We start from the raw sequence: 20,942 nt of genomic DNA, 5'->3' as shown, positions 1-20,942 counted from the left end.
TCTATGAATGGATTATTTTCCATTCGTAAAATATCCTTGCTGACATATATTTATTTGTTCAGCTTGTTCTTCAACGTAAAAAACTAAGGATATGTTTTAAATCTTGTGCCAACTTAAAAATATGGCGTTCATTTTTATAAAATTGCAATTGCCTAAATTGAACATTTTCAAGGCTTAAAGGTTTTTACACAGTCTTAGTTCTCAATTTTAATAAGAAAGAATTTAATATTTGTATTTCTCTTTATTATATTTTCTAGCTCAAAATGTACCTAGCAAAACCTTTATGAAAAAAAAACTAAAACTAATATCAACCTAAAACAGCTGTGTCTGAGTGTTGTACAAAAACATATCTTCTGTATCTATTATCTGACAGGTGAACCCTATTAAGTTAAGGCTTTAACAAGAGAGAGATAGGTACTTAAACTTTTCTAGACCTCCTTGTATAAACATTTCCACCCAAAAAGTAGCACCTTAGCCTTCTCTTACCCTCTGTTATACAAAAGTTGGTGTAGTTAACTAAGGTAGTTTGTAAAGGTCGTTTTGCTTCATAGGGCACGAAATTCACACTCTCTCATCTTTCACCCTCACCTCCTGAAACAATTCCATTTCCTTTAAGAACTTCTTTAACTAAATAGAAGGACGAGTCCTTTGAATTGAAAAAGGAAAATAATCTCGACAGAGCTGTTCTTAATATCACCTAAATTGAATTTACACAATTTCACTTGACTTATCGTTAGAGTTTAGTGATCCCGAAAGTTGATTTAGCTATTTCATAGACATATCAAGATTTATATACAGCTAAATCAACTTTCGGGTAAATTGAATCAAAATTGACTTTAATGGTTGACGACACCGATGCGTTGATAGCGATATGGTCAGTCTAAGTCTCAGAAGAAGAACCCTATTTTTATTTTCTGTATTTTTTCTGTCTAATATTTTATTGACACCATCTGCGAGAAGCCTACAATTTTTTATCTTTCGGTAGTCGGTGAAGGGAAAGCACTTGGTAGGTTCTTAATATCTATGGGTATTTGTGTGTTTATTATATTTCAATATAAATAAGCACAGCTGAATAATTTTGATTGATGTTCCTAAATCAAATTTTGTGTGTGCCACAGCGAATTCGGTAGTAAAAATAATAATAAAAAGGAAAATGTTAAAATGATGAGATGATAAATACCAGCGAGGGATACAAAGTTAGGTATGTATATTTTGTTTGATGGCGGAATTCCTTTTCGTCATTGAATGATAGAATTTGGTAGAAGTGGAGGGTGTAGAAGAAGAAGTGGGTATAAACATTAATGACTTCTTATACTTCGTTATCGATTTTGCTTGTAATAAATAAAGCTATGAGTCAGTCTACGAAATTGAAAATTAAATTATTCAATTTAAATTGGGTAGGATCAAAATTGATACATTTTTAGACACTTCGTTAATAAGATGGAAATTTCAAGGCCGAATTTAGAATAACTCAAATGAAACATCAATAAGAAACGTTAACGGTAATTGTTGAAAATGTGTTAATAGCGTTCAATTGATAATAATGTGCTTATCGTTTACGGATTTCTGTAAATTCAAGAACAAGCAAATAGAAATCAAATGTTTAAGAAAATTAGTGTAAATGTTGACAGTTTATATGCCTTCAGGTGCTCAAAATACTTATCTGAGAAGTTGGAAGGTTCGAGCAATACAAATAAAAAATATGCATTCATGCACTTGCATCAGTAAAACAAAAAACAAAATTTACGACTTAATCGAAACTCTTGAACCTTTGCTACTATTCTGCTGAATAGATAAAAGAAAATTATTTCTTTTATTGAACAAAAAATAATAGCCCCAAAAATTCGTAGAAGAATAGAAAATTGTCAAGTTAAAGCTTGGTAAAATCTTTTCAAGTAATGATGTATTTGAAAGGAAAATGTCTTTAAGTCTTTGAAAACTTTTTAATTTGTCTTAAAACGATCGTTTTTGTATCTTAAAATGCTTCTTTTTTTTTAGAAAATATAGCAAAACTTAAAAACAATATTTGGTGTAAGATGAAAAAAGTTGGAAATCCAATGTAAAAATATTTTCAGCTGGATTTGTCTAAAGAAGTAACCAAAGTTAAAAACGATATTTTTCATAAGATAAAATCAGTTTGAAACCAATTTCAAATTTCAGCAAATTTTAGACTCGAATATCTCGAAGACGAAAAAAAATATTAAAATCAAACCTTAACTTAAATATTGTTGTTAACTTTTCAGAAACAATTTAATTGACAACTTTCTAAACATAATAAAGAACAAAGAACGGTTCTGATTTTAAACTTTTATCTTATCATAGACAAAATGTTGTCAAACTTGTAGAGATATCAACAGATGGACAAAAATTTAAAGTTATCAATGTACATAAACTCAGCCTCTTTTTACTTATCATAGACAAAATGTTGTCAAACTTGTAGAGATATCAATGTAGATCCACGCAGCCTCTTTTTACTTGCAACATATATGAACTAAATGGAAATTGTTGTAGTCCTTAAAAAAATCCAACTGGAGATTTTAGTCCAACATGACATTAAATTTGCAGAGAAGTCGAGAAAAGTGGGTCCCCTGATTCCGTCCGTCTGACTGTCTTGGAACGATTGACTTGATATTTAGAAAATAAGCTTCAAACCATTTAAATCTGCAGGACCAGATGGAATAATACCAGCCGAGCTACAAAAGACTTCTGACATAATTGCACCAATCCTTGAGGCAATTTTTACCAGCTGTCTTTAACTGGTCGATGTTCCCTCGACATGGAGAGAAATTAAAGTTGTTTTTATACCCAAAGTAGCTAAAAAAATGCTCGCAAATCAATCCTAAAGATCTACGACCTATAAGTCTATCATCATTCCTTCTTAAGACCTTGGAAAGATTGATTGATATCCATTTACTGGATATAAGACTTCTGTCTTCGTCTCAACATGCCTAGTGTAAAGGTAAATCGGTGGAAACAGCGTTACACACTTTAGTACGCACCGTCGAATATTCCCTCCATCATAAAGAGTGCCTTTAATAACGTGGACACATCTGCAATCACATCTGCACTAAAATATATAAATGTAGAGAGTTCGCTTCGGAAGTTCATTAATTTAATGCTTACTAGAAGAATAATTAACTCAAAACTGGGCAACTCTTCTGGCAGACGATTCGTTAGTAGAGGGACACCGCAAGGTGGTGTTCTATCCCCTCTACTCTGAAATAAAATCCTAACTAGTTTGGATGAGAAGGGTTTCAGAGTAATAGCCTATGCAGAGGACGTTGTTATAGCAGTTTCAGGAAAGCATCTTAACACCCTAATAGAACTCCTACAAAATGTCTTAGACAGACTAATTCTTTGGGCTGATCGGTGGGGACTGGGTGTTAACCCACACAAAACCGATTTAGTCTTATTTTCGAGGAGATACAAAATTCCATTTGTCAACCCCCCCTATATTAAAATTCTCTGACGAGGCTAAATACCTGGGTCTTGTCTTAGATAAAAAAAACTAAATTGGAAACGCAACGTACAGGAAAGAGTAAAAAAAGCTACTGACGCTCTCTTTTCTTGCAAAAAAGGTATTAGTAATAAATGGGGCTTACAACCCAGAATCACGCATTGGCTATACACATCGGTAATCAGAACGATTTTAATGTACGGTGTAGCAGTATAGTGGATTGCTTTTGAGAAAGGTATAAACAGATATAAGTTAAATAAAATCCAACGTTCAGCTTACATATGTATAAGCGAATCGCTTCACACGACCCCATCTGCGGCGCTGGACGCCTTACTCTACCTAACACCTATTGAAATATTTATCAAACAAATAGCAGCAAACTCTGCCATTCGCCTCAAAGCTTCGTCGCAGTGGACTAACAACAACATTGGCCACTCCATGATTCAAAATTATTTAAAATCAATTCCAAAGCACGCAGACTACACCATCCTCCAACTGCGATTCGACAGAAACTTCCAGATTTCTATACCTCCCAGATATTTTTGGGAGGATAGGACATTTATGGAAGATGAGTCAATCCATTTCTATACAGATGGGTCAAAAACAAAAGAAGGGGTTGGTGGAGTTGGTATACTCTGAACGACTGAAATTAAGTCTCTCATTCCGCCTTCCCAATCATTGTAGCGTGTTCCAGGTGGAACTTTTGACGATAAAAGAAGTCTTGTCTTGGCTCAAAGAAAACGTGATATCAACATCTGATATCCGTATTTTCTCTGACAGCCAGGCTGCTATCAAATCTCTGGACTCTGATCTACAAACTCTATAACAGTCCATAACTCTCGATATTCAACTTTTCTGAGTAACGGGCCATAGAGACATTCCAGGTAACTGTAAGGCAGATGAACTCGCCAGGAACGGTATACTACAGCCCATCCTACCACGTTTGGCAAGTACTGGCATACCAATCGCTACTTGTAAACTGCTGTTAATGCAAGACGCTGTGAGGAGGGCAGGCACCAGGTGGAACAACATCACCAGCTGTCAAGTCACAAAAAACATCTGGCCAATATTGGATTTAAAACATTCAAGGTATTTGCTCTCTCTAAGCAGATCGCATATAAGCTCGATAATAGGTGTCATAACTGGACACTGTCTAATAGGAAAGCACGCCACGAGTCTAGGCGTATTCTCAAATTACTTTTGCAGAAGCTTAATGGACGAGAAAGAGGAGGAATCAGTTCTTCATCTTCTATGCACATGCCATGCTCGGGCTCGAAAATGCAAAAATTACCTAGGAGAAGTCTTCTTTAACGATCTAAACGATTTAAATTATATCGGTATAATCAGCCTCTCACGTTTCGTAAAAGACTCAAACTGGTTCCATTGAGCTTAGGAGTATAAGCCTCAAGATTCATGTGGTATCACAATGGGCCATTTAACTGGCCTAAGTGTGTCCGTTTCCATCTTGCACAGCCACTATAACCTAACCTAACCTAACCATACAACAAGAACATTCAATTTAAATATGTTGCTGACACTTTTAGCTAATTTTGCATAAAACTAGAAGCTTTTCCTTTTAACTTCTATTAAAACCATTTTTACTAACAGAGTAACTTAATTTACTATTTTAATACAAAATAATGTGCATACTTCCATCCGAAAATAAGGATTATTGTTTTTGATTTTGCATTTGGAATTTCAGGATTTTAGGTTTTTGGTAGTACGATTTTCTTGATTCGGGATTCTATCCTCAACCCTCTTTTTTCGAGGTACATAATGTACAGTGAATTCAAAAAAGAATATTGCTATTAGAAAAATATTTTTTTACTGTACGTATTGCAACAATGGAATAGATTATTGATCGATTTCCCTTCGATAAAATGTCTAAACAAAGTGAATTAAAATTATTTGTGATTATAGCTCACAAAACTGACACTGTCTGATGGGATGCATGAAACAAAAACCTTTCTATCAATTATGATTCATTTTTCTAATTATTTGTATCCATTTATTTGCATATATATAGCAAACTATTTCTTATGCTATGTATATTACAAATGTTTGTTTGTTTCGAATTAAAAATTATGACTTTGCTTTTTTTAGCTTCATTATTTGTAACTAAAATTAATTTTCTGAGAAAAAAAATTAACAATACAAAAAAACTAAAATGTTAACAATTCAAAGTGCTTATTTAGCTTCATTAAGTTAAACATTGTGAAGAAATTGTTCTTTATATGTCATTAACATGAGTATCTATATCTATCTACCTTAGCTATAGATATTTATCTACATACTTAATAATATCTTATAGTAGAGATTACAAATATCTGGAGTTTTTAATTTTATTAAATTTCCGTGTTTGAACTAATGGAAGTATCTATAAAATACCTATATTTAAAGTATCTATAAGATATAGACTCTTGAAACGAAATCAATTCCGGATATTTCTATCGACTGTAAAAAGAAGAAAAAAACTTAATTACAGTTTAAATTTTGTTTTCGATTAACATTTAACATTTCAAATTAAAAAAACAAAAACAAAAAAACTTACACTCCCTGTCCGTTTACAGAATTACCTTTTTTATTCCCATTTAAACTCCTACACTAAATCTGTAATAGCACAACGAAACTTTCTTTTAATTAAGCAATTCGAATTTTAGTCATATAAATTATCTCAAATTCAAAAAACTTGAGACGATTAGAATCAATAAACACCGCTCGCTCACTATCTAAGACCTTTTACCTAAACTGTTGTCGCGCCACCGCTGCGCCCGCTTCGTATAATAAACAAACTTATAAGATCATTCTCAAAGGTGGTCTAAAAGCTTAATACTTTTTATTGTGGAAAATATAGACAAATTATTCAATAGTGCGTTTGACAAAAAATCAAGATTTTCGGCAGACAGTGATGTCGTGTCGGTGTATCAATATTTTATATAAAACTACTTTTGTGTAAAATGCAAATTCCAACACTAAACTAAAATGCTAATCATCAGTGTTAGAAAGATATTAGATTATTTGTATTTTATGAGCTCTCGCTGTGATCTAAATTTATTGATTTTTTTGTTTTATTTCCAATCAGAAGGTATAACAAAAAATATAATAAACAAACAAAACTGTAAAATTTTTTTTTTTTTTATTGAGAAAAAAGGTTAAGAACGTGATCTAGATTATGTAAAATTAACGTTGCTTAGAGCAAGAATAATGGAATTTGCCACAGTTAGTATTGTTAAGCGAAATTTTCGCCATATATGTTTATTTATAGGTTAAGATGTAAGTAGAGCTTTGTCGGACGTGACAAAAATATGATGACAGAGAGTCTGAGAAACTGACACGTGTAGGCACCGGGATTGATTAAAACTATCGCAAAAATTGAAAATAATACACAAATTAAAACATGATTATGTCACCTCTTGTCTTATTGAACATTTTTTCACATTTGATTTTCTCGAAAACTTGAAAAAATCCTGATACAAATAAAAAAGTATAATGTTTTTTATTTTTAACTTAAAAAATAACAACCAATAATACAAATATATCTAATTGCTGCTCTAAGCATTGCTTTGTGTCTTCAAGCTACGTCTTCTTCTTATTACATCTTCACTTAGCCATGAAATGGTCACAATGATAATTATTCCATTCATAATGTGAATTACACACGAATAGTTGGTGGCATCCCTCATAAGACCTTTGAAAAGTTTAACAAACAAAAAATAAGTTTTGAATATTAAACTTAAAAAAAAAATACTCACCAATAAATGGTCCAATGATCAAGTTACTTATTCCCATTAACAAACGTTGTAAGCCAATCGCTGCTGGAAGCCTATTCAACGGAACATAACTAGGCAGTACAAGATTCCAAAAAATCAACAATATTGCCGAACTAAATCCTATCCAACCAAAACAAAGAAGCACTACCAAATAATTTCTATTAAAGACCAATGCAATTCTTCCCAAATTCATTGATAAACATCCAGCAATAAGCCATATTTTGCTGTCACATTTAAGTCTAGGCACAATTAAGGCCAGGAGGAATTTCCCGACAAAACCAACTCCAGCTTCAATGGTCATAGCTGCAGCAATTTGTTGTGAGTTCAAACCAAATTCAGTCAAAATGAAAGGTGTCAAGTAATGAAAGTTCATATGGATGATATTCATCAAGGTAAGACCCATAACAATATTGACATAACCGAAGTCTTTCAATAGTGCTAAGTCGAATATATCCACGATCTTGTGAAAAATTGATAGTTTTTCTTTTGGACTATCAGGTTTGGTATTATCTTGACGTTTCTTCAGCAATTCTTCTTCTTCTGGTAAAGGCTTTATGTCGTCAATTGGCTTACTTGTAACTGTCAGATTTTGCTGATTTTCATTAGTTATGTAGGTTTGATCATTAAGCTCAAGCTTACAAGTTGCAAATAAATTTGTAGTCTTATCACAATCTGAATTATCATCATCGTTAGGATCTAGATTCTGAAGTGGTACGGCTTTAGAAACTTTTCGAATATGCCATTTGACAGGTTGGTAGGTAGCTGAACACACAAAATTATGAAGTGAGAAAGCACTCAGCAATAAAACACTTCCAGTAACACCATAATAGGAAACACAAAACGTTATAATAAACGGCAAGACTATAGGTCCAATGCCAGCAACTGAATATTGATAAGCAGTAGCTTCTTGCCGTTTCGTCTTGAAGTAAGTATTGACAGCTACTGTCATTGTAGAGAACATAATACCTCTTCCAGTTCCTAAAAATTCGAAAACATTATTTTTATGTAGAAAATTGAAATGTCTAATAAAACTTACCATACAGAAGGGATATAGATATTAAATATGTGATAAATGAATTCGCAAACGCTGCCAAGAAGAGGCCAGAAAATACAAAGATATTTCCAATCACTGCAGCTTGACGATGTGAAAACCGGCGGAATAATGGACCGTTGATGAGCCCTGAAAATTAAATACAGCAAAAATGCACAACATTTGAAATGATTAAAGCTTTGTTTATATTGTTTTAGCTCAAACGGTTTGATCTTTTTTGGTAAATTATTTGTTTGTTCATTCTATCGATTGAACCTAATTTTGTTAGAAATGGTTAAGAGAATCTTGAGTTACTGAAGATAAAAGAGTTGAGTTTTGTATGATATTGATAAATTGAAGAAATCAACTTTGTGAGTTTTGAATATTGCTTTGGTAACTCTAGAATTAAGATTTAAACATGAATTTCAAGAACATAAATGCCCTAAAAACCGCAAAAGTGACAGTTGAATTCCTCGAGAATTGAAGTGAGAAAAGATTCTGTAAATTGTAATTTGTGAGCGCCACACTATATTTACCTAAATTTGTAATTTACTAAATTTTGAACTTAAATAATCACATTTCGTTAAATTTAAGAACCAAACATTTTTAAGTTGTGTTGATACCTTTTTGATCAAAATGTTTGCAAAAGGTTTACGAAAAACAGTATTTTTCTAAATTTGTCTCAAAGCAGAGTTCCAGATTGGCTTAAAATGATAGCAATAAAAGACTTCATCTGTCCTACTCCTCAGGTCTCGTTCCAAGCGAATGGAAAACCGCATTTGTCCAGCCTATTCCCAAAAAAGGCGAATCTTCCTCACCGTCTAATTATCGACCGATTGCACTTACGTCCCTTCTTTCCAAGGTCATGGAAACGCTGATTAATTATCAGCTCAAGAAATATCTTGAAGAACGGAAGCTTCTTAATGACCGACAGTATGGCTTTCGTAGCAATAGGTCCACTGGTGATCTCATGGTTCATCTCACCGAACAGTGGAACAAATCTTTACATACTTTTGGAGAAAGTAAGATTTTTGCACTAGATATTTCAAAAGCATTTGGTTTGGCATCAGGCTCTCTTATCGAAAATGCGTGCTTTCGGTTTGCATGAATCCCTCCTTCATTGGATTAGTAATTACCTTTCGAATCGTTCAATACAAGTTGTATTGGATGGATTCAAGTCTGAAAACCACAAAATAAATGCTGGTGTGCCCCAGAGCTCTGTTCTATCTCCAACACTCTTTCTCATTTTTATTGATGATCTCCTGTCTGCAACTTCTAATCCAATACATTGTTTCGCTGACGATAGTACTCTTAGCTTTTCATATTCGTTTTCAGATTCACACCCCTCTTCTTCGGATGTGAAACTGCAACGACAAAATATAATAAGCTCATTAAATTCCGACCTAAACAGCATTGTACAATGGGGAATAAGAAACCGCGTGAAATTTAATGCTTCGAAAACGCAATGCTGTCTTGTATCGTTAAAGCGAAATGTACCCCCCCTGACATTATCCATAAATGGCAGTTGCATCGAGGAAACTGAACATCTCGATATTCTTAGTATGTGTATCACCAACCACCTTTTGTGGAACGATCACATACGCGATGTGGCCAAAAATGCCGCAAGATGTTTGGGTTTTCTAAGGCGATGCAAGAAGTTTTTCTCCCCCTCTGATCTGGCTGTTATACAAGACTTATATACGTCCAAAACTTGAGTACAACTCCCATATCTGGTGCTCCTGCAACTTACTTAAGCCTCTTGGATAGTATTGAACGTAGAGCATTTAGATTGATTGGTGATGTTACCATCATAAGATCATTTACGTCACTTGAACATCGGCGAAATGTTTCTTGTCTCACCCTGTTTTACCGTTATTTTAATGGTTTATGGTCTAGAGAAATAGCCAGCTGCATTCCTCCCCTTAAACAGTTCAACCGTAATACTCGCGCTTCTAGGAATGCTCATCAATATACCCTCGCGCCCATCTTCGGTCGTACTGTCAAATACAGAGATTCGTTCTTTATTTTTATTTTTTATTTTTTTTTGGAAAAAGGATCAACATTTTCTGGCAAACTTTCACATATTCTAGTTTTTTGCAACAACATTTCTTAAGCTTTTATTTCATTTATAGAAATGGCAAGTAAAGAATAATATAATTTTTGAGAAAAACCCTACGTTTCCACACAGTTTTATAGATTTCTGCATAAAAAACTTCCAAAGCCCTAAACAATGGTATGTTAGCTCTTAAATAGGGCATATTTAGAAAACTTCTGAAATCTTGAAATGCTAATCATATGTAGGGATTCATCGAAAACACATTAAACAAATTGGTTCTAAAAGAATCTAATATAAAAAATTGTCACTTTAGCTCTTTAAAATAGTAAATAAATAAATTTAAGATCTATTCACTTTATGTTATTGTAAATCTGTAGAACATTTTTAAGCGGTGCTCCCGCTTCCCTAAAATCCATTTACTCATAGTGGGAAACCTTGTTTATTGATACAAAAGCTATTACTAGGAGTTATCTTTAAGGCTTGCTTGATCAGTTTTTTAATTTTTTCATTCACAAAAACGGAAACACTCTTCTTTTTCATCTCGTTATATTCTCAGAGTCGTTTAAAGTTTTTTTTTTTTTTTAACAAGTTCCAAGATCAAGTTATTTAAAGCTCACAGTCAACGTCATTATAGCTTCCTTACTTGCTTTAGACCTTTTTAAACTAAATAAAAGTAAACAACAAAAAAGGTTGATCTTACCTGAACACATTGATGCCGCTTGTTGTACATTTATTATTGTTGTTAATTCTGAACTAGTTATTCCTATGTGAGAGAATTTTTTTCTGAACAATATTTCAAATTGTTGTAAAATAGGATAGGTAACAAGCTTTGAGAGAGAAGATTGGAATTAAATATTTCCTATATTTTCTTCTTCAATTATACTCACTATGCTAATACCTGATGCAATGGCAACTATCCAACCCCAACCTCCATCAGGTGCAACAAAATTGTCATTTAATTCACTTTTATTTGCGTCATTGACCGGCGGCGGCGACGATGGAGTCTTTTGATAAATAAAACCGGGCTTTGAGGTGTCAACATCAGCATCAATATTTCGCCGTTTGATATTTTGAACTGAATTTTTATTCTTCATGTTTCTCAAATTGTATTCTTTAAACAAAAACTGATTTTAACGACTTTAACACTTGTTTTATAATTAGACTCTTATTCAAACAATTTCACTTCACACTGTTTATTAATTTTCACGGATAAGTTGAACGTATGTATTTTTCCACCAGGAAGAGTGTTTTTTAGCAAACATCTTCGTTGAAAACTGTGACTCTGAGTGAAAGTAAGGTGAATAGTTAGATACTTGGGTAGGTGTAGTCTGTTGGCACGGTTAACATACTTGATTTTAAAACAACTTGAGCAAGTTGCTTTTAAGAGCTACCCAAATTAAATAAGTGTATAGAGTACGAATTTATAGGAATTCAATTTAATATAGGTAATATTTGAATAAGACAAGCACGGTTTACTTTTGACTAAAAATAGGTTGTCTTTTTTGTTGTGTTAATACTAGCACGATTATCTTTTGTGCTCTAGTGATGATTTAACGATACGAATACCTGTAATAAAACAGTAAAACAAAAGGCCTTGCACTATAAATTTAATGAGATAAATACTTTATCTTCAACTTTAGATGCAAGTAACTCAAACTCTCCAACAACATGGTTTTGCATTTCTTCTTTGATCTTGCCATTGGAGGTGAGTTCTTTAATTTATTTGTCAATGTTAAGAACAATTAAATAAGATAATAATAGGTTTATTCGTATAGACAACATAATGGAGGCACTCAGAGATGTTTTATATTGTGTAGCAGTTATTCTCACTGTCTTCGACGTTGTATAGTTGAGCACTACGGTTGTTTTTTAGACTCAGAGAGGAGAGTCTTAAAATACAAACATCTAAAGGTATTTTTGAGAAACATTGTTTAAAATGTTGACTTAAGAAAAACTTATATATATAATAATATAAGAATACTGACAAAATTTTTGAGCTCGATATTTTAATCAAACATGACATTACGATGGTAGAGAAGTCGAAAAACGTGGGTCCCCCAATTTACCACATCTCTGTGTTAAAGTGTGGACCGCACTAAAACCGCTGGGTAATCAGGACCAATCTATGATCTACAAAAAATGGTTTTTATTATTTTATTTTATTCAGTTAACAATTGCAATACTTTTCCATAGCTTTTAGATCGTCAGCCAATTAGGCTCGGTTCTTCTTAACCTCTTCAACATTGCCTCGTAAATTCAACACAATCACCATTTCGAAGTTAGTATGACTTTGCAGTCTGTGTTGGAATTTTTGGATTCAGCATTCATTAACAGAAGCATAGGTTTTCATGATAGCGTTGGTATCCACTAAAATGTCAGTTACAAGGTTGGTCATGTGACACTCCCTTGCAGTACACCATCTTCTATTTTCTTTAGTTTGGAATAATTTTGGTCGTAGGGTAATTTAAAGAGTCGGTTTTTAAAAGAAAGATTTCAGTATTTCGTAGTACTGCCTGGGAAAGTCACTATGCAACTTGTGTTCAATGCGGAAGCCCTTACAACAGCTTGACCAACATCTAAGAGTATAAACAAGCATTCTTATTTTTCTTTTAAGTGCGTTTTCCAAATAATGCGTATTTAGATATACATTTGCAATTTTTTTGAACAGGGATCTGTAGCCGGATTTGCTGGAAATGTTTTAAGAACATCCGCGAGATGCTCATTAAAAAGGTACGCTTTCTGTTTAGAGTTATCAATACCATGTTTTATTAAGTAAAAATGATCCAACTTTTAAAAAAATTAAATAAATGAAGGTTTTATTTAGAAATTACAAGTAAAGGACAGTTGTGGGATTGTCTGTGTTTTATATTTCACCCTCTTGCATAAACCAGAGCTACTTCAAACTTATATGAAGTCTCATATGCAGAATATTTTTTTTGCTACCAGAGCTGTGGCAGACATGATAAAAAGATGATTCTTCAATGGTAGGGCGATGAGTCTCTTGGAATTAATTCTCCTGATGCTAGCAATTAAAATGTTAATCGATATAAGTTGGGCTACACAAAAATCATTTATTTTGTTGATAGAAAAACAGTTTTTAGTGTCAAAATAAACTATGATGAGGTATTTGGTGACGTTTAAATTATTCTTTGTCATTATTTAAATCAACAACAAAAAAGCAATTGGTGTTTTCAAATTTCGTCAATCAGTGAAAAAATTTGCAGCCCCAATGTCAAATTTTCTCCTAAAAATTTCAGGAGTTTCAATAAATCAATGTTAAGTTTATCCTAGGCGGGAAATTTTAAGCAAACTTTAGTCACAAACACTTATCCAGGCATTTCGTCCATAGTCTACAGATAGATTATAGGGAAAAAGTTGAGTTTTGCCAGATCTTTTATTTACAAAAAAATCGAAAAAAACAAATACAAAATAAGAACCTTCATGTTAAAAAGATGAGTAATTTATTTAAAGAAATCAATATCGAATACTCAGCCTTTTTTACGTTAAACAAACTTTTCAAAGATTTGGGGCATCGCCACTATAACATCCAATAACGAAAAATCTAATTTCGTCCGTCGGTTTGATTCTGTTTTTTTAAGTGACGCCTTCTTTTTATAACATCTTCACTTAACCATGCGATCACAACGAAAACTATAATTGCGTTCATTATATGAATTACACCAGAGTACCCAATGGCATCTCGAACAAGACCTTAAAAATAAGAGGGAAAACAGGTGTTAAGACTTATAATTTTGATTTCTCAAACTTAAACTCACCAATAAACGGTCCAATTACAAAATTACTTATTCCCATTATCAGTCGCTGTAAGCCAATAGCTGCTGGTAGCCTCTTTAATGGAACATAACTTGGCATTATAAGAATCCAAAAAATAAGGAATACCGAATAACTGAATCCTATCCAGCCAAAACAAACCAAAACTACAATATAATTTCTATTCATAGCCAATATCATTTTGCCCAAATTCAGTGCCAAACATCCACCGATAAGCCAAATTTTGCTGTCACATTTGACTTTTCCCACAATTAGGACTAATAAGATTTTTCCAGCAAAAGCTGACAATGCTTCTACTGTCATTGCTGTGGCAATTTGAAGTGAGTTCAAACCGAATTCAGTCAGAATGAATGGTGTCAAGTAATGGAAGTTCATGTTGATCATGTTCATTAGGGTAAGACCCATAACAATATTGACATATCCAAAATCCTTGAGTAGGCTTAAATCAAAAATATCCACGAGCTTCTTAAAAATTGACGACTTTTCTTCTGGACAGTCCAGATTGTTATGAAGTTTCTTCAACAATTCTTCTTCTTCGGGTAAGGACTTTTTCCTATTTGGATTTGACGTTACTGTCAAATTTTGTAGATTTCCATTAGTATTGCTTTGTTGATCGTTTAGCTCTAACCTACAAGTGTCAAACACATTTGGTCTTTCATCAGATTCCGAATTATCGTTATTTTCGTTGGATTTTACAAGGACTTGTAAAGGTACATCTCGAGGAACTTTCCGAGCATGCCATTTGACAGGCTGGTAAATAGCTGCGCATACTAAGTTATGTAGAGACAGACCACTTAGCAATATAACAGCCCCAGTGACACCATAGTAAGACACACAAAATGTAATAACGTAGGGCAAGACTATTGGTCCAATGCCAGCAACTAAAAATTTATAAGCTGTCGCTTCTTGACGTTTCGTCTTAAAGTAACTATAGAGAGCTACATTTATTGTGGAGAACATCATACCTCTTCCAATTCCTGTAAGTATTCAAAAAAATAGTATCTAACAAAAAAATTATTAATCATCAACAAGATCTTACCATACAAAAGTGATATTGATATTAAATGGGTAATAAACGAATTGGCAAAAGCAGCTAAAAAGAGGCCAGAAAAAACAAAGAAGTTTCCAATCACTGCTGTTTGACGAATTGTAAACCTTCGAAACAGCGGCCCATTGATGAGTCCTGATAGTTAAAAATCAAAACAAGTAAATAACAACATATACAAGTTGCTTAGATCTGACCTGAGCACATTGCGACTGCTTGTTGAGCATTTATTATTGTTGTCAATTCTGAACTTGATATTCCTAGTTGTGAGAATTTTGTTCTGAACAGAATTCCAAATTGTTTAAGGACAGGATATGTTACAAGCTGTAAAAGAGAGATAAGAAAGCTAATTAATGCATAAATATTGTCGTTTATGTTTTTGGGTTATACTCACAACGCTGACTCCTGAGCCTATGGCTACCAACCAACCCCAGCCTCCATCAGGTGCAACAAAATTTTCACTTAATTTATTTTTATTTGTGCCTTTGACCTTCGTCCCTGGGGAAGGCTTCTCTCGATTATTAAAACTTGGCTTCGAGGAGACACCATCATCACTGTGGTAAGTCATATTTTGAACTAAGTGTTTATTGTTAATTATTTTTAAATTATTCAAACCAACGCCAAACATCGTAACTTTAACGATTCTTCTAAGTTCGTCTTAATTTATTCAAACGATTTGAGAGGAGGATTTTATGTAGTTTCATGTAGTTTTATGTATTTTTTTTTGTTTTTAAGAAGACCGCTTTAAAGAAAACATTTTCGTTGAGAACTTTGTTCCAAGGTAAGAGTAGGTTGGTTAAAATACAACTTGGAATTGATTTCTAGACTTTTGAGTAAACAAAATTAAATGTTTATGAACTAGTTTTTGTCTTGTGCCTTCAGACTAGCGGAGTCGTTGAACGTTCAAGTAGGTACTGATCTCGTGCTGTAAAGCAAGAAACAACCAAGGAGCCCACTCCTGACTACTCTTGCAGAATGTAATGTGAAGTATATATGTATGTTCCGCATTTTGTGGCACCTTCCTGCAAGTTGTGTAAATGTTTCGCTTTCATTTTCACTGCTACGTTAGAACAGGTGACTTATTCCATACATTTGAAATATTATGATTTTTATTAAGTTATTAGACGAAATTATTGTAAGGTCCAGTTCAAGACATTTTTCCCGAGTTATATTTTAATATAGTTTTCTTTGCACACTGTTTTTGGTTTGAAAAGGTCAGTAAATTAAATAAATTCTATAAGTTATGGGGTGTTTTTAATTGTTTTAGGCGGAACAACTCCAGCAAACTGCTTTAAGAGCGACTGCAATATAATAAAATTTAAAACCCTTTAAGCTTTGAAGTAGAAATGAAAACAAGTTACATCTTTAATTTTAATACAAAAAAGTTGAACTATAAAGATTGTTGAAACTAGTTTCAGCTTTAAAATGCAAATTATTCTTTCTTCCTTCTTTCTGTTGTTTTTTCAAAAGTTGTGACAAGTTGTAGACAGATATCGTCATATAGGTTATTTATAAAGTTCACTTGGACAACTTAATTTTTATAAAGGGTGGTTAAATTTTAAGGACTGATGTTGATTTTGAATAAAACAAAAATTATTTAGGAAATTATTTTTATTATATTATTATTAGTATGGGTCAGTTATGTATGGAAACCGCGACTTCGGTGGCACCTCAATTCGATGGTGAAAATTTTCTATGACGCTGTGGCATAATTGAGGTTCTATGTCGTAAAAGTGCCGAATTATCTAATCCTTTAGCTCATGAATTATAACGGCTCATTGACGTACACCTTTTCTTTTAAAAAAAACTCCAAAGAAAGAAGCCCAATTGTGTATTATTACATAATCCTGGCGGCCAATTGACATCGCTACTGCTTGAGATAACAGCTATTGAATTCATCGCGCAAATAAGCCATTGTTTCGAGAACTGTGTTGCTAGTGGCACCGTAGCATTGTCACCGCAAATTCTCTACTTCCTAATCACTCATGGATCGTCATTCACCCCAATGCGACAATTTCGCTTACTGACGAATCCACCGAGCTGAAATGTGCCTCATCTCTGAAGATGATTTTTTCGAAAGCAGATAATCCAGCCTTAAGTTCTTCAGTCAATTGCACCTTTTAAGCGTGAGAGGTTCAAACATTGGGTACGACGGCGCGGCCGGCGGCGTGTTGAGGTGGATGACTCTACAGCCACTCTATCGGAAATAGCAGCAATATTTCAGTACAAGCAGAACGAGCATGCATTGGTGTTTTGACATCTCCTACAGACCGGTTTGATCAAATTCTTAGACGATTTTTTGGACGGTGGGCCATTTGGACGAATAAATTGACCGAAAAAATCAGGAAGTGCACGATATACCTTTTTATTTGAACGCCTATTTTCATAATAAGCTTGAATAACTTTAATGCGTGTTTCAAATTCAATTTTTTCTTAAATTGAGAAATGTCAAATGAAATGGTATAAAAACTTGAAGTTCAGTTGTGGTTCCCATTCACATTAGTTTGACGCTAACCTTCCTGACACTAACAAAGGGCAAAACTTACGAGCAACAAAATGAGTCGCCTTACGCTTAAGCTTTGTTGGAAAATATTGAACATATATTTTTTGAAAAGAAGTTTTGGAAAAAAAATTAAGCACACATCGTGTTTGTTGTATGAAAGTTTGTGTACGAATTTCGTTAGACTGCCCTGCCAATGGACAACGCTCAAGGTCCCTGTCATAATAGTATGTGGAACATCAACTCCTTATATATCTTTCTTAAAATGTATGCATTAGTCAGAGGAGAATCCTGAAAAAAGAGCTCTTATTATTAAACAAATCGTTTGATTGAATTAGTAACTGAAGGCGGATGACCAGCCACTTTGTTATCCATGTTGAGTGTCAATTTTCTGCGAACTATGGAGAGTTGGACCATTTTTCTCCGATAATTCTCCGACATTTAGCCCACCCTTTTAATCTGTTAATCGACAAATTCCATATTTCAACCTATATTTGTAAATTTAAAGAACATCTCATCAGCACTTAGAAATATAGGTTAAGGTTTAAACACAGAATCAACGAAATAAATTCTTTCGCATGTACGTACTATAACGTCAATTTACTTTTTATGCTTTCTTATCTCAATCAAGAAGCTCGTAAAGGTTCTGTTTGTTGACAATATGATGGACATTTTATATTTACCATTTTTATGGTGTGATAAAAAAAATCATTAACGTTAGTGAATCAATTAAATAATTTAATATGACAACTTCAAAACATTCATGGTACTTTTTTTTCGTAGAATTATTTCCATCAGGAGGGAATATTTCCTAGAATGAAGTAGGTCAGTTGTTCGAAATTTTTAAGTTAGATTTATTGAATAGCATTTACTTTACCTTTAAGGAAAGACAGAAAACAACATTGATAATTCAAAACACATTCCTGTTGACAATCACTGTCCCCAAAAATACAGAACTGTTGAAATAAAAACAATTTTTTTTCCAAACACGTTTTTGACTGTGGGTATATTTCAGAAGAAATTTGCAGATCATTATATCTTAGTCATTATCAAAAAATGATTCACTATGTATTTAAATGAGAAATTGTGCTACTTCAATGCTATTTACCTAATTTCTCATTATTTAAGGCATTCAGTTTTGAGTGACACTTTGTTTTTTACACCCACGAAAAAGACTAATTCAATGGAGTCATTCCCTTTAAAATGATGAGAGATTTATTGACTCGTTAATGTATTTTTACTATCACACTATGCACATATATATATTTTTTTACTCGTATATTCACTTAAGAGACAAAGTGCAAATATGATAATGATAACTAACAATTTAATTTCACCTATCATCACCGTTAAGTGGAGAACTGACGTTGCACTTTTTACTACCGCACATCATGTTCAGTTAATTTTTTTTAATTTATTTCAATTGACGGGAGCACGGTGGCGATCACTGGCGGCATCAGCCGGAGGCAGTCGTCTCTTGTCAGACATTTAATGGATTTGCGTTGCTTTCTTTAATTTACACCATCAATTTGTGAATCCCTCAAAAGTGTTTTGATACTATTTTTGACTTCCCATTCGCTATAACAGAAATAAAAAAGAATCACAAATTATTTGATATTTTAATTTGATTCATGATACAAACTTGTTGAGTGTTGTTTACTAGTAATACAACTATTTTCGATGTTTAATTGATCTAGTTTTCCAGTTAAAAACTAGGTTTTGATGTGAATGATAACTTTATGTACATATTTTTGCAGTTATTCCATCGATATGTAAATAGATGTATTGCGTTGTACTGTAAGTTTACAATATGAACTATTTTTTTATAATTATTATTACACCTATACAGCCTTCATGCACTTCAAAAACTCGCATTGAGAGAATATTAATTGTTGTGACGCCTTTCTATAACAAAGTTTCATAAACAAAACTATTGTCAGCGCTTTAAAATTCAAAACATTTTTATTTGTTCGTAACATCCCACATCTCATAAATTTAAATGAAATAATGAAAAGAAAATATATTGTTCTTTGTATATTATTATAGAAATGCATTTTTTAACAATACTCGAACTGATGCTTCAAGATGTCTTTTTTCCTCATGAAGATCACACGTGGATAAACATACGTTACCTAATTGAAATTAATCTAGATAAGTGCTTAAGAAAGTAATAAATATTTTTGTTCCGGCAATTTAAATGGTCATGGCAATGAATGAGAATCAACAAGAACGAATTGCATATAATAAATGACTAAATTATTTCTTGTTTCTATGAAGACTTTTTGAGTTATCGATATTAAAATAGGTTATCAATGCATTAAATGTACCCAACACTTATTATATTAACGAGATTTGGCTTTCGTAATAGTTGCGGAAACATTGTGGTGGTATCAATTAATATGAAAAAAATGTAAGTTATTAAATGCTTATGTATTGCTCGAAAATAATTTTATTTATTACAGGTTTGATTTTAAGAACCAATGAAGTTTTTGGAATTCACCCCAAAAATGCCATGGGTGTCCCACAAACAACGATAAAGTCGAATTTTCCAAGAAAAATGTCGCGAACGTGTTATTTTTCGAAGAGTTGACCACAATTGGACATTTCTATATTGTGATTTAATACTTTTGGATAGTTTTGATTTAAGCAATAGTCTACAATGGATTCAAAACCTTTACGCTGGATTTCGTGAAGTTATAGAGGGCATGCCTTAGTTTTTGAAAATCCCGTAGACAAAACCAGCAAAGAACGATTTTTAAGCTTTCAGAAGTGATTTTGAATACCACCTTAAAGATTAAAAACTTCTCATAAATTCTCTCTCAAATAAAAATGAAGCCAACAAAAAATTAAGCAGAACGAATTATATTTATTTGCAGACAAATATTTTATCCCACTTGATGTTATCTTAATAGCAAGTCATTGCCGCTACTGAGATCTTAAAGATAAGCAGATGAAAAATTGGGTTGAAATTTGTTTATAAGGATGATACATGTGAAGTTATGTTTCTTCTTAAAAATGTATTGTCAATATATATTCAAATTTTATTGGTTTAGTAACTTATTGTCATAAACATGATTTACCAAATTTAAACAAATGGAAATGCAGACTGTTTAATTCGGTTTCGATAGATATTTCGCAAGCCTCAGTGAAACATTCATTAACTGTTTTTTATTGATTGGCTTTTATAAAATGTATCAAAAATACTAAAGTAGATTATTTTTGAATGTTTCTTAACATTAAAGATAATTTACGTGTATGAATTTAAGTTTCAAATTCGCTTCAGAGACTTTTC

At 32.8% G+C, this 20,942-nt stretch overlaps 1 protein-coding gene and 1 long non-coding RNA gene across 2 annotated transcripts; both read right to left on the bottom strand.

Moving 5' to 3' along the window:
- Window positions 1–6,924: 6,924 nt before the first annotated feature.
- LOC129944858 (uncharacterized) lies at window positions 6,925–16,451 on the bottom strand. Its single transcript, XM_056054520.1, has 10 exons — window positions 15,545–16,451; window positions 15,348–15,474; window positions 15,145–15,288; window positions 14,090–15,082; window positions 13,882–14,024; window positions 11,201–11,443; window positions 11,014–11,140; window positions 8,264–8,407; window positions 7,210–8,205; window positions 6,925–7,145 (listed from the first exon to the last, which is right to left on the bottom strand). Exons 1-10 carry the CDS (start codon window positions 15,776–15,778, stop codon window positions 7,009–7,011), a joined length of 3,288 nt encoding a protein of 1,095 aa, XP_055910495.1. The 5' UTR covers window positions 15,779–16,451; the 3' UTR covers window positions 6,925–7,008.
- An 896-nt stretch (window positions 16,452–17,347) lies between these two features.
- LOC129946855 (uncharacterized) lies at window positions 17,348–19,433 on the bottom strand. Its single transcript, XR_008781653.1, has 3 exons — window positions 19,293–19,433; window positions 18,528–19,228; window positions 17,348–18,461 (listed from the first exon to the last, which is right to left on the bottom strand). It is a non-coding gene; the product is annotated as an uncharacterized LOC129946855 (long non-coding RNA).
- Window positions 19,434–20,942: the final 1,509 nt, after the last annotated feature.

This window comes from Eupeodes corollae, chromosome 2 (genome assembly GCF_945859685.1).
Source record: "Eupeodes corollae chromosome 2, idEupCoro1.1, whole genome shotgun sequence".
Lineage (NCBI taxonomy): Eukaryota > Metazoa > Arthropoda > Insecta > Diptera > Syrphidae > Eupeodes > Eupeodes corollae.
The sequence above is the reverse complement of the archived record's forward strand: the minus strand, read 5'-3'. Positions and strand labels throughout refer to the sequence as shown.